The 14060-nt window shown below is 49.5% G+C and overlaps 1 protein-coding gene across 1 annotated transcript in view; it reads right to left on the bottom strand.

The window, feature by feature from the left end:
• VANGL1 (VANGL planar cell polarity protein 1) overlaps positions 1-14060 on the bottom strand; it is a 52416-nt gene that overhangs the window by 25507 nt on the left and 12849 nt on the right. The window contains exons 3-4 of the mRNA XM_059375832.1: positions 10518-10650; positions 6164-6771 (exon numbers count right to left, since the gene is read on the bottom strand). Coding sequence (XP_059231815.1) covers positions 6164-6771; positions 10518-10650 — 741 coding nt within the window. The remainder of the gene's footprint in view (positions 1-6163; positions 6772-10517; positions 10651-14060) is intronic.

Here is a 14060-nt window from a genome sequence, read left to right as displayed (position 1 = left end):
GTTTCGCTGATTCCATTTCTGGGGAGAGCCCTGCGGCTGGCTTGCAGATGACGACCTTCTTGTGATATCCACACGTGGCCTTTCCTTGGTTCATGGGCAGAGGGAGAGAGGGAGAGAGTAGAGTTTACACATACTCTCTCCCTCTGTCTCATAAGGACACATATTTTAGCAGATCTATAACCTCACTGAACCGTACATAATTACTTCCTCAGATACCCCATCTCCAAACACATGGGGTTTAGAGCTTCAACCTATAGATTTTGGATGGTCACAATTCAGTCTGTAATATTTCATCCCTGACCCCTAAAATTCATGTCCTTCTCCTGTGCAAAATAAACCAATTCCATCCTAATAGCCCCGACAGGTCCTGACTCATTCAGGCACCAGCTCAAAGTGCAAGGTCTCACCTAAGTGCCAAGACTCACAGTAAAACCCATACCGAGGTAAGGTCCCTCTCCAGCTGTGAACCTGTGTTACCAGATAACTTATGTGCTTCCAATATAGTCACGAGACAGGCATAGGAGGATAGGCATTCCCATTCCAAAAGGGAGAACCTGGAAGGAAAGGGGTGATGGGTCCCAAATAAGCCCAAAACCTAGCAGGGCCAATCCCGTTAGATCTTAAGATCTTGATCTTCAGGATAATTCTCTTTGATTCAATGCTGTGTCCTCGGGGCTCTGGGGGTGGCCCTATCCAGGCACTCTCAGCAATGGCCACCCGGCCCACCACGGTGGGGGCCCATCCTATGAAGCCAGTGAGGAAGCACCCTGACCCCTGGGCCTGCGGTGGGAGGGGTGCCCTAATGATCTCTGGATCACCTTTGGGGTCCTTCTTCGCTTTCCTTGAAGGATACTGCATGTTCGCAGCCTTCCTTCCATCAACCCTCCCTCCCCCGCCCCCACCCCCAACCCACTCTTCTGTTTCCTTTAGTCTCAGGTGCTAGTGGTGCTGCACTGGTACGAACCCACCTTCCCATCTTTATTCTTGGCTTCTGCTGGAATAGCAGGTTAAATCCTGATTGAATCAAAGAGTTGGTGCCTGGCTGGCTCAGGCGGTGGAGTGTGGGACTCTTGATCTCCAGGTCATGAGTTCACAAGAGCCCCACGATGGGTGTGGAGATTACTTAAACAAACAAACAAACAAACAAACTTAACAAATAGTCAAACAGCTGTGTGACCACACCCTTGGTGTCCTCTTCAGTATACACTTAATCATTGTTTATACTATGGATAGGCTGAGAATTTTCCAAATCTTCAAGCATGGATTCCTGTTTGCAGAATTCCTTCTGCAACCCAGCTTTCTCCTCTCACATTTTATATGAGCAGTGATGGAGGACCCGCGCTGCCGTCTTTTATTGGGTGCATCTTCAACACTTGGCTTAGAAATTCCTCAGCTATGGGGCGCCTGGGTGGCTCAGTTGGTTAAGCATCCAGCTCTTGATTTCAGCTCAGGTCATAATCTCAGGGTTGTGGGACTGAGCCCTGTGATGGGCTCATGCCAGATGTAGGGCCCGTTTAAGATGCTCTCTCCCTCTGCCTCCTCTCCAGACCTGCCCACATGCGCATGCTCCCTCTCTCTAAAAAAATAAACATAAATACCTCAGCCAGATATCCAATTCCATCCCTCACTCACAAATTTTACCTGCCACAGAACACTAGAACACCAATACAGCTCAGCCAAGTTCCTTGCCACTTATAAAAACAATGGTCTTTCCGCCATTATCCAATAACATGTTTCTCATTTCCACCTATGAGTTGCAGGGGTGGGGTGGGGGAACCACAACAGTGTCTTTCAACACAGCAATGCTATGAGCGTGCATGATCATAAACTTGCAATGTTTAAAAGCAATCCAAGAATCATTTCTTTTTCTTTTTTTTTTTTTTTTTTTTGTAAAGATTTTGTTTATTTGATAGAGATCACAAATAGGCAGAGAGGCAGGCTGGGGCGGGGTGGGGGGTGGTGGGTGGGTGGGGGGGGAAGCAGGCTCCCTGCTGAGCAGAGAGCCCCATGCGGGGCTCAATCTCAGGATCCTAAGATCATGACCTGAGCTGAAGGCAGAGGCTTAACCCACTGAGCCACCCAGGCGCCCCTACTGCTGTGTGGTTTTAAGGTCCTGGTGTTTGCTAACTGAACAAAGGAAGCAACAGGCTAAGAAATGGCTGCAGGATGCAAGCCAGACATCTCTAACCCTCTGCGTTCTCCCCTTTCCAACCCTGAAGCTAGGAGTTAAACAGAATCATGTATTTAACAAAAGAGCTAGGGTCCAGCCTGGCCCAAGATACACAAAACAAACATGCTTCTGAGCTCATTCGAGTGTTCCGAAAGCAGTACTGTGAGCATGAACACAACTATCCCAAGGCACAGGGGAGGGGTGCGACCCCGAGGAAGCATACAGTCCCCAAACCCACAGCTGGGGCTCTCCTCTTCACAGGGCCGCCGCCCCCTACCACCTGTCCCACCCTGAAGGGCAGGAGTGGTAAATGACATGGAACAACTGAAAAGCCCTCTGTCATCTCCCAGGCACCGGGCAGAGAGGTTAGAAGTATCTTAATCTATTTACAGTATCTCACCTTACAATAACCTTCCATTTTTCTGAAAGTTTTTAAATAAGCCCATAACTCCATTCGTGCCAACAAGCAGGGACTCTGTACCTTTTATGAGAGCTAACAAGAAGCATCTTTCCTTTAAGAAACTGAAGAACAGGCATTCTTTAGACAACCCTCAAAAATAGCTCAGTCGATTCCATCAAATCATCTTTGAGAACACCCCCACAAAAGCCCTCACCACTGCTCTGCACCTAAGGGAAAGCTTTCCAGAAAGGGAAGGGGAACGGCTTGCCAGTCAGCTGAGGACGACTTGCTATTCTGATCCCCGGACTCGCTCTCTGTCTCTTCTGATTCCCCCATCCCTCCTGTCTGTTTCCACGCTCTGCAAAAGGGTTCTGAAGTTATATTTCTGGCCCCATGACTCTTACAGCAGCCACCGCTGGGTTCAGACCAGATTTAGCCCAAGCAGCGGCAGGCGGCTGAGCCCACAGAGTGCCAGCAGGGACAGATGCCAAGCCCGCTCCAGCTCACACACGCGGAGGGCTCGATTTGAGAGCAAAGGCACCTCTCTGTCCCTGGCCAGCTCTCCACCCCATCAACACGGTCTCCCTCCATGCGAGGGACCAAAGGGGCCTCCTTGAGGGCAGGGAAAGGAGGAGAACAACAGGTCCTGGAGAGAAGCCAGGAACCTTGACATGTGCCCCCCACCCCCACCCAGGGCTGCCGGAAAAGTGGCACCCGCTGGTCTCCCCAGGGGCTGGGGTTGGTGGCTCCAGTGTTAGCAAGTTAGGGCTGAGCAGTTGTTGGTCATGGCGAGGACAGGCATGAAGGGTGTGCAGCAGGCCTGTGGGTCACACGGTGTTGCTGGCCCTGCCCTCCCCCCCCGGTGCCCCCCCCCCCCCCCACCCCCAGCAGCAGAGCCGTGGTAAGGCTCCAGGGCTGCTGCCAAGTTTCTCAACGCAGCGTACTGCCCCTGGGCTGTTTTGTTTATCCCCTCCCCACCCCTGCTCCTATCCAGTCTTGGAGGGAGGGGCCAAGTGGGAGCTGTTGGGGGGGGCAGGAAGTCCCTGGAATGACCCAAGGGGAGACAACTCCCTTCCCTTTTCCACCCCACAGATGGGGTTTGCACCGATGAGGGCGGAAGCCAGTGTCTTGGCCACTTATATGAAGCATCTCAAATATCACTCGTCTCTACTGTAACCAGAGCTAGATTTCTCTCCACCCCCTTCAGCTTGAGCAAAACCTGTCCTGTCCTGGGACAGACTGCTTCCTGCTGCCACTGCCTCCTCCTCCCATGTGCCCACCTCTGGTACCTGGGCCTGTGTCGGAAACTGTCCAAACACAGCGGGGCACTGGTCTCTCAACAAGGGACAGTAAACCCCATGAGTTCCAGACAGAGCTGTGAAGGCAGGCAGCATTGTGTCTCAGGTACCCCTAATGCTGGGCTCTGCATGTGGCAGATTTTTTTGGGTAAGATTTTATTTATTTGGAGAGAGAGAGCACGCGTGCACAAGCAGGGGGAGCAGCCAGCTGAGGGAGAAACAGGATTCCCATTGAGCAGGGAACCTGATGTGGGACTTGATCCCAGGACTCTGGGGCCATGACCTGAGCCAAAGGCAGATGCTTATCAACTGAGTCGCCCAGATGTCCCTGTGGCTGGTTTTTTTTTTTTTTTAAAGATTTTATTTATTTATTTGTCAGAGAGAGAGAGAGCGCGAGCACAGGCAGACAGAGTGGCAGAGGAAGAAGCAGACTCCTTGCAGAGCAAGGACCCCAATGCGGGACTTGATCCCAGGACGCTGGGATCATGACCTGAGCTGAAGGCAGCCGCTTAACCAACTGAGCCACCCAGGCGTCCCACCTGTGGCTGATTTTTAACACAAGTCTGCTGGTCATTCTCCACCAAAAACGGGGTGGGGGGTAGAGGCGGTTGGAAGAAAGCAGAGATGAATAAGCAGCAGGGACTTCCTCACCCTCAGAGCCCCACAGGCATCTGCAAAGGACTCAGAGACATACGATTCTGCTGCGTGGGGCATGTGACTCAGACACTGATTCCCTCTCCAAGGACCGGTCAGGACAGCAGCCGCTTCCAGGGCTAAACCACCCAGTCCTCGGGGGATACAAGCTAAGCCAGAGGAATGAAAGAGGGTGCATGCCAACACCAAGATGGTTTGGCAGTGTGACCCAACTCCAAACCAGGGCCGGGCCACCTTCCTGTGTCCAGGCCAAAAATATGACAAAGCCCATTGTTCTGATACTCAGTAGGATGCCCTTGACGGTCTTGGCCGCTCTGCCAGGTACGCAATCACAGGCCGTAATGGCCATAATTAACTAAATGCTCAGGAAGGTTACACACATCGGCGTGTGTCACTGGAGGAGGCAGGAAAGCCCAGCAAGATGGCAAAGCCAGTCATCCTAGGTAACCCACTCACCGGTAACCATGTGAGTGCCAGCTGTATGCCATGCTCCAGTCCAGGCCCTGAGGATGCAGTGAGAGGGAGACCCAGCTCCTGACCTCAGACCCCACCTCAATTTGTGGCAGGAAAGAGACAGAAAATTGATCCAATAAATAAAAAGAGAGACTACCTAGAGAAAGCCCTGCCCATGTGCACCAGGAATCCTAAACAATAATAATCCTGATCATAAGATGTGTGCTTATAATAACAAATAAAATAAAATGGAAATAACATTAATGGCGAAACAAACAGAACAACGCTTTAGAGAAACACAAAGTGAGAAATGCCATTATGGGATCATTAACTGAAGCCCAGTTTCATGACAACTGGGTAAATCCTAAACGAGGCCTGCCACGTTATTTTCTAAAAATTGTTTAAATCCCCTAATCCTCCATTTCCTCATCTGTAATGTTGGGATGAGTAACACCTAAAGCAAAGGGTTCTATGAACACTAAACCTGACAGTCTATACAAAGTGCTTACCTTAATATAAATAAAAATAAATAAAATACGATTATCCCTTTTTTAGTTAACCACAAAATACATGACATGCATAGATTTAAAGTATGACATCTCAATATACTTCTAACTTTATCGTGTGTATCCATTTCCAAAACACTCCGTGCTCACAAGTTTGAGGTCTCTCACCTGCATTTGATTCTTTACTGGGGGTCCCTAGGGTGACCATATAGTTTAGTGCCTAAACCGAGGCACCTCTAAGAGTTTGCGGGGGGGGGGGGGGGGGGGGGGAGGAGGAACAATCCCAGCAGGACAAGATGTAAACCAGATGTAGTATTTTGAGCAAACTGGAGGCGCTGGTTACTCTGTCCACTGTTCACAGGCCAATTTCAGGGGCAAGGCCAGCAGCCATCACAATGTGCCCCTTCTCCATCACTTTTGGGAGCTGCCAAGTTTGAGAGCTGGCCCAGTAAGACTGCAACCGTGGATGAAGCCAGCAACGATGTCACCCACCTGGCAGTCAGGAGTGTCAACGGACACGGACAACCCTCCCCCCCCCACTTTTCCCAGTTCCTCCCAAAACCCAAAGAAGGGTCTCAGACCCTGGTCCCGGCCCCCCAGCACCCATCCTCACCCTTCTCGTGCTATCTGCCAGCACGACGGCAGTCAGCAGTCCTTTCTGCTCCTCGATCGGGCCCCTTACCTCAGGTGTCCCAGGCTGTAGAAACGGGACTCGCCGTCGGTGGAGCGGACCACCTGCAGCGTGAACATGGGCTGCAGCTGCCGGAGCTCCAGCAGGACGATGGCCAGGTAATGGATGAAGAGGAGGGCGTCCACCAGGGACACGGCGTACTGCACAATGCCCTGGTAGTTCCGGTCCCGCGAGTCCAGGATGCGGACCCCGTAGAACAGCCAATAGGAAACCACAAACAGGAAGATGAGGACCAAGAGGAGGGCGCGGAGCACAAACACCCGTGGCACATCGGCCCTCTGCTTGCGGAAGAAGAGCGCCCAGGTCCCGATGAGCAGGATAAGGAGCTTGAATGCCACGGAGATGAAGAGTCCCTCGCAGATGGTGCCACAAGGCTCCAGCTCGTCCCTCCACAGGATGGGGGGTAACAGGATGAAGGCGATGGGAGTGAGGAACACTAGAAGTCCCAGGACGGCGGTCACGGTGAGGCCCAGGTAGCGCCTGCAGTCCAGCCCCACGCTGTCCTCCATGTCCTTGCTGATCCTGGCAATGTCCTCCTGCGATATGCTGTGCTCTGAGGTGCCTGTGATGGCCGTCGTCGTCTCCCCCCAGTTGTCATCCTGATGGGGAGAGGACAGGGAGTGTGAAGAGCCACAGGCAGAGGTCACCGGGAAAAGCCAGGAAGCCAGCACTCGGACACACGGAGGGCCCGCCTCCCCGAGCCAGCCCACACCCACGGGCAACCCCAGAACATGGAGGCTGAACCCTTCAAATTCAGGAACTATGAAGCTTGATGGCTTTCGTTGAAGTTTTTCAAGCTGTATGCTATATTTACCCTTTCACACAGAGAAGACACAGTCAAACCTTCTGATGGGTGTGTTGGGAGCTTCAATACTCTAACCTTGATTATCCTGAGTCAGTCACCTCAGGTGATCCACTCACCGGTACCCTTGTGAGCGCCAACTGTACGCCATGCTCCAGGCCAGGCACTGGGGATGGGGTGAGAGGGAGATCCAGTCCCTGACCTCAGTCCCCGCCTCAATCTGGGGCGGAAAACAGAAAAATCGTCCAGCAAACACAAAGTAAGACCGTCTAGAGAAAGTCCTGCCCATGTATGCCAGGAGTGCTGAACAAGAACGCTGGAATCTCCTGAGGCTCTGGGTCCGCTGTGAGACTAATATTAGAGGGCCCACCTATGGCGGAAGAAGACTGTGTTCGCCTCTCAGCTCCTGGCTGGGTTAAAAAAGGCTGACAAAGTCCAAGTTCTGGAAGTGGGGCACTACAATACCCTCCAATAGCTCTGAAAAGCTATACGTATGAATCACAGCTGACCGGTAGTGTTTTTTGTTTTGTTTTGTTTAATAATTATCAGCATCAAGCACTCCTTGACCATGTTTCTCACTGAGCAAGCTGAGCAAATTCAAGTAGCGCTGGCCAGGACAGCATGAAGATTCCTCCCCAAATATGTGTTCTCGTGACACACGATGTTCTTGTGAACATCGAGGGCACAGAACTCCCAGGCTTACTGCAATGTGTCTTTGACTCTCTTGCTTTCTCTCTTCTTAAACTCAGAGGTATTTTTCAGGAGGACTGATCAGTCCCTTTATTGAACAAGATCCAGGTTCTTAGGATTTCTAAATGATCCTGCTATCTTGCTGGCAACCCTGACTCCACTACAAAGCAACAAGAGAGCAAGAAGGCAATGAAAAGCCACATGGGGTCCAAAGAGGTTTTGGCTCAGAGATTTGTGTATATGATTTAACTTAGAAAAAACAGTCCGATGCAGGGGCAAGCCAGGTGAAATTCATGTGGAAGGCACCAACTTAGAAAAATCAAGTTTAAGCTAACAGCCAAATCAGCAAGATAGGGAGGGATCCCATGACCAAACAACAACCTTCAATCTAGTCATGATCAGAAAAATATGATTTATGAATGTACAGGCTATAGCAAGGAGTGGTGGCAGTGGCAAAGGTCTTGACCTACGAACAGAGTTCTTCAACTTGGAAAGTTACAAGTGTCGCATACCATGAAAGAAAGAACTCTCTATGACAACAGCCAGAAGCCACCAAGACTCTAAGGGAAGGGTAAAATGGTACAATCACTCTTGAAAACAGGCCTGGCAGCGACCTACAAATTCAACTTATATGCTCAACTGTACGATCCAGCAATTCTACTTCCAGGTTTTTATCCAAAATAAATGTAAACATATGTCTGCAGGAAGACTTGTGTCAGAATGTTCTTAACAACTTTATTCATGATACCCCAAATGGCATCCCTCGGGTATCTATCCATCAGGAGAATGGGTAATAAATTCATACAAGAGAATATTCCTCAGCAAAAATTTAAAAAGGATGAATGGCTAAAACTCACCAAAACATGGATAAGTCTCAAAATCATAAGGCTGAGAAAAGTTCAAAACAATGATCCCAATTAAATTAAGAATATAATTTCATACCAATCATATTAAGAATATGATCCCAATTACATTAAGTTCTAACAAGCAAAACTAATCTACAGTGATAGAGATCAAAACAGGGTTTGTCTTGGAGAGGTGGAGGTGGGGACGGGAACTGACTGGGAAGAACATAAAAGAACTCTGTAGAGAAAAAAAGAAATATATATATATATCTACACACACACACACATATAAACAGTGTGAGTTTCATGGGTTTGTTCTGCTGTTTGAACTTCTCAAACTGTACATTTTAGATCTGTTCTTATCTCTGTGTGTAAATTTACTTCAATTAAAAAAAAATCAATAGGGGAGAAAATTGCCACAAATAGCGACAACTTGTAATATAAAGTAAGTTCATAAAATAATTTACTTTGTAATACTCTGAAAGAGTGAAGGACAAATACCAGATTTCATGTTTTGTACTGGGCCTAATATTCAGTTGATCATCGATTTGGAAGTAATTATTACTATTATCTCATGGTCATTTTGTTGACCAGCTATTCACCCTTCTGTCCACCAGAAAGCTGCTTACTAAATCCCCTGGACATTTTGAGAATGGATGTACACCTGTGCCTTAAAAATGTAGATGCTTTTCCTGTCATATCCACGTGGTATAAACATCAACAGCTTCCTGATACAGCTTCCCAGTGAGCTACAAGATGTAGGGAAACTGCAAAGAAGAGATGCCTTCCCAGCGGGCCCTCAGTACCTCTCCAGAGTGCTTCAAGGTGGTCCGATCTCCAGATCAGAACCAACCATCCAACCATCCAACCATTGCTCTGGCCCTCCCAGCACAGTGGCAGGTAGTACAATGGTAAGGACTAACAATAGGTACTCATCCTGGACAAACTCTACATCCATCCCACAGCTGGGCTTTGGGTCTCAAGAGCACCTCGCGTGCTTTGAGCAATTCCAATTTCAGTCCATCTACCTGCTTCTACATGCATGTGTGTGCGTACCTGCGGGTGTGAGCATACTTTGGTTTATTGAGGGCCACGGCTGGCCATGCATGTATTTCCAGAGCTGTGGAGGGTATGCACAACACGTTTCCGGGGATAGCTCAGGGTTTATTTAGATCAGGTGGGCTGCCAGACAGTTAGGACCCAGAGAGAAGAGCCCACACAGCATCTTTTTTTAAAGACAAATACATTGCCAATATTTCAAAAATGGGGTGACTTCACATAAAATCCTAGTTTCCAGCTTTTCTTCAATACCACTAGACCCAGGAGCATTGAATTCCCGCATTCCTGAGTGGTAATAAGAGTCCAGAGCTGGGGAGCTGCCATTCCTCCCACAGAGAAGACATGTTCTCTAGTTTGCCACAGACTGCATCGCTCCATGCCATGGCCCCCAACAACAGCATGCCACAGAGGTTGCTGCTCACCCCCGAGCTTGGCTGATAGGTTCTGGCCCCTTCTCTGTGATGCAGGGCCCATTTCATTCATCCGGCTTTCCTGTCAGGCAGCTCAGTGTACAGCCCCCCAACTGACTTTGTATACCTTGTAGCAGTCAGTCTGGGCTCTCTTAACCTCTTGTTCCCCACAGTACTCAGGGCTTCGGGAGAGAGTTTCCACCCCTGGCCTTCTGTTCCACTTTGGAACGCGTCCCTGGAGACGACGGCCTGCAACTTTCCCTTTCTCTGCCCTGTCATCAGCGTGGCAGGCTTCTTTCAACACCATTCAAAGCAGGCCAACCAATCACACTTCAGAAGAATCCCCCAGGTAGCCAATGGCAGGACAGGCTGTCCTTAGACCAACAAGAAACCACGAGACATAGATAAACTCATTACCATGCTAGAAAAATAAAGATAAAAACCCAAGAGAACCTACTGCAACAAGACTTAGGAAAACATTTACTGAAAAGAGTCTTGATCAAGGGGCAGTGTGCTCACAGACCGCCTTTGATCCTTACCTGAACTTCCTCCGTCCGAGTAGAATCGTTGGCCAACAGGGGCTCTCCGGTGGGAGCCTGAATGGTGACAGACTTTTCTGACCCTCTGCCATCTTTATTCCGGGGTGATTTGTGTCTCTCTCTATTTCTCTCCCTATTAAAAAAAAAAAAAAAAAGGGAGGTTATCAGCCAGCACATTTATACTGTATGAATCACCTCTCATCAAATTTACATTTCATTGTGAGTTTAGGAAAATTCTACATACACGCACACACACAGAGCCAACACCCACCCAAGCCTCCCCCTGCAAGGAGTAAGCTAATTTTTACTCCCTATTTAGTATTTTCTGTCATTCTAAGATCCAAAACAAAGACTGTCACTCCTCCCTCAACAGTGGAGTTGAAAATAGATTTTTTCAAAGCCTAAAATTGTGAGTTTTAAAATTTCTGTAGCTGAGGCACATTATACTGTAAAATTACTGACTTGATTTGGTTCTAATTTGCCTAAATTCATTTTCTAAGGCTTTCTTGTGGGGACAACACTGCAAAATATTTACACTTTGGTCTGTCCAAAAAAATCTGGGACACGCTGTCACCCTACACCTTTGGACAAGTTGAGAAGAAAGGAAATCCTAAACCAGTACAAAGAAGCATTTACATCTCAATCCTACGAATTCAAACTGAAAGTCATTCCCATAGGTTCTGGCTGAATTCAAAGGCATCCAGAGGAACAATAAAAGCCAGGACAAATGACACCAAGAGGTGCGTGTGTGCATGTGTGTGTATTTTCAGGCTTCCTAAGGAAAGCAGGCTGCTGCCTCATTTTACACCAGATAAACTTCCTGGGTAGTCCAGGGTAACTATGAGAGCACCCTGCCTCGGGTCAATCTTGAAATTATAAAAGGAAATTAATCGCTGTGCAAAGCTCTAAAGTCACAACCTGGCCACTAACCACCTATGGAAACTGACACTCCTGTCCCCAGCTGTGACAGTCAGTCCAGAAGCCCCCACAGGAGCCTGTCCATCAGGGCCTCCTTTCTTAGAGGCCACCTTGACATCCCTTCAAACACCTGCTCTCATTCCCAAGGTCCCCCCAGGCAGGACAGAGCACTGCACACACCGGCTTTGGGGACAACAGTCAGATTTCAGTCATGCTCCTTTGTGACCTTGCACAAGTTATTCAACTTCTGAAAACCTCAGTTTCCTCTCTGTGAAATGGGGACAATGATAATGCCACATAGGTAATGTATGCAGAGATGAGTACAGGGGCCTCAGAGGAGATGTGGACGGAACTAGTAACACGTGGTCCGACTCCTTCCCCTCCACAGTGTGTGTCCTAATAACCTGCTCTTTCGCCAACAAAATCCCATGCAGACTTCCTGTGGGCAAACTCTGACCTTATCAGCACCTCTCTAGGATAAGCATTGGTTAGTTCCTTCAAAGAGCAGGGAGGCGTCCTCAGCCCCAGAAACTCTCAGTTGAGAGCATCTCTAATTGCTAGAGCTTAACTTACCATCCTGATCTACTGTTATATTAGGGCCTAGAAACGCATGTGTTCTGATCAACTTGGGTGTTTCAGTTTAACCAGGTAACTGGGGGGACAGCAGAAAATCAGTTAATCTAGAGATGTATCTATCAAGGCCGATCATTCCACTCCCCCCTCCAATTTAGAGAGCGCTTTCCTAGGTGCTCTATGATATTAATTTCACCCCATCCTAATCCTAACAATGACTGTATGAAGCCAGTAAACATGTCCCCATTTCAGAGATGGAAAAAACCGAGGCTAAAAGAGGTTAACTGACTTGCCAAGGTCGTAGTAAGTGGCAGGATGCGACCCCAGGTCTGCTCCCACCACGTTGATTCACACCCACTATGGCTGCACTGATCTGAAGAACGACTGAAGATCCGGTAGCATGAACATTCCTACTGTTCGTCCGGGCACCCTCTACTTGAACCGCTGAGCTCTGAAATCCGCCTGTGGAGCTACTGCTGGCAGGTGCAAATGCCCTATGACCTTGGGCAGCACAACGCGATGAGCCCAACGCTCTGAGTTGCCAAAGACAATCACTTCAAAGGCCTGAGTGTGAGAAACAATAAACAATTTGGGAGAGCCTTCCCAGGCACCTGGGCACTCCTTGGGGTGACGTGTATGGGCAGGGTCTAGAATCCCTGCCTCCCAGGAGTCTCCTCTTCTATCTTGTGTTTCCATCACCAAGTCAGGTCTATCTAGCCAACCCCATCTATCCATGCACTACTCCCATGGGTCAAATCCTGTGACAGCACAAATTCCAGTAGACACCAAAATTCTTTCACTGAATGCCAAGCACTGGAGCCTGAACCCGGCCAAGGCAGAAAGCAGGTCGGGGACACACCCAGGGCTGGAAACTGCCTCCCCAGGGCCAGCCATCACTCTGACCCCTGGCCCACCCCAACTGGCTCTTAAAGGGCCCAACAGCATCCAAAGGAGAAGGCCCAGCCTGAACCATTCCCTTGGTAACATCCCGTAAACCGGATAGGAACCTATCATTCAATAATTCCAGGAAGGTTCTCTCATCCCCCAGAGCCAGAAACCCGAAACCAGTGCTTCTCACACCTGAGTGTGCAGAGACACCACCTGGAGTGGGCATTTGAGTGCACATTCACTGGCCCCACCCCTAGGGAATTCTGGAAGAGAGACAACAGGAATGACATTTTCACCAGCACCCCAGGTGATCAGGATGCAGGGCATCCGGGAAACTTTCCCCAGGGTTCTTCCACCCCAATGCTCCCGGGGAGAGGGGTGTGGGAGTGAGTGCTTGGAAGTACGGCTGTCTGTTAAGTGCCTGCATGCAGTAGGGGCTCAATAACGGGCCCATTATGCACAGCCCTACGATGTCATGTCGAGGTAGAGAGTAGCTTCCTTAGTAAAGCGACATTCAGAGGAGGAGGCTGGAGGGAAGGCTCAGGCCAGCATGCAGCAGGACTCAGCATCAGTCTGTGCTGGTCCCTGCTGCCAAGGGACCAAGATGGGCCATGCAGCTTTTACAAAAATCACTGGTCATCAACTACTGCTCCAGGAAGGTGTCCGAGCCGGTTCTCAATAGAGAAGTCCAACAAAAACACTGCCATCCAGTGCTGTCCAGGGTGCCAAGCTCGGAGCGCAGGACAGCTGCTTCACTGCATGAGGAGCCCACGTGTTCATCTCAATACTCCCAACGTTGGGACTCCAAGCAAGGGCCAAGTGCACTCTGGGAGAGGGCTTTGTGGTGGTGAAGACAACCTGTTCATGGAGGCTAAGAGTGAAAACAGGAGACGGGGCAGAGCATGGCGGGGGCAGTAGGTACAGCTATCAAACCACAAAACAGCTGTTAGGAACCCAGGCACACCAAGGAGGGTTTCCAGTGTGCCTGAGTAGTAGGGATCACTTTGTGCCTTTGTTGGGCAGGTGCATCAGCTTCGGGAATCGCTGTATCTCAGCATCAGTCTCCAGGCAACATCCACCAGTAAGGGTACAGCGTATCTGTGCTCGAGTGTGTGCAGGCCAGAGGGTGGAAGAGCAAGCAGCGGCACACGGGAGGCCCGGGCA

The sequence above is a fragment of the Mustela nigripes genome, chromosome 14, assembly GCF_022355385.1.
Source record: "Mustela nigripes isolate SB6536 chromosome 14, MUSNIG.SB6536, whole genome shotgun sequence".
Classification (NCBI taxonomy): domain Eukaryota; kingdom Metazoa; phylum Chordata; class Mammalia; order Carnivora; family Mustelidae; genus Mustela; species Mustela nigripes.
This window is presented reverse-complemented; position numbering and strand designations above follow the sequence as displayed.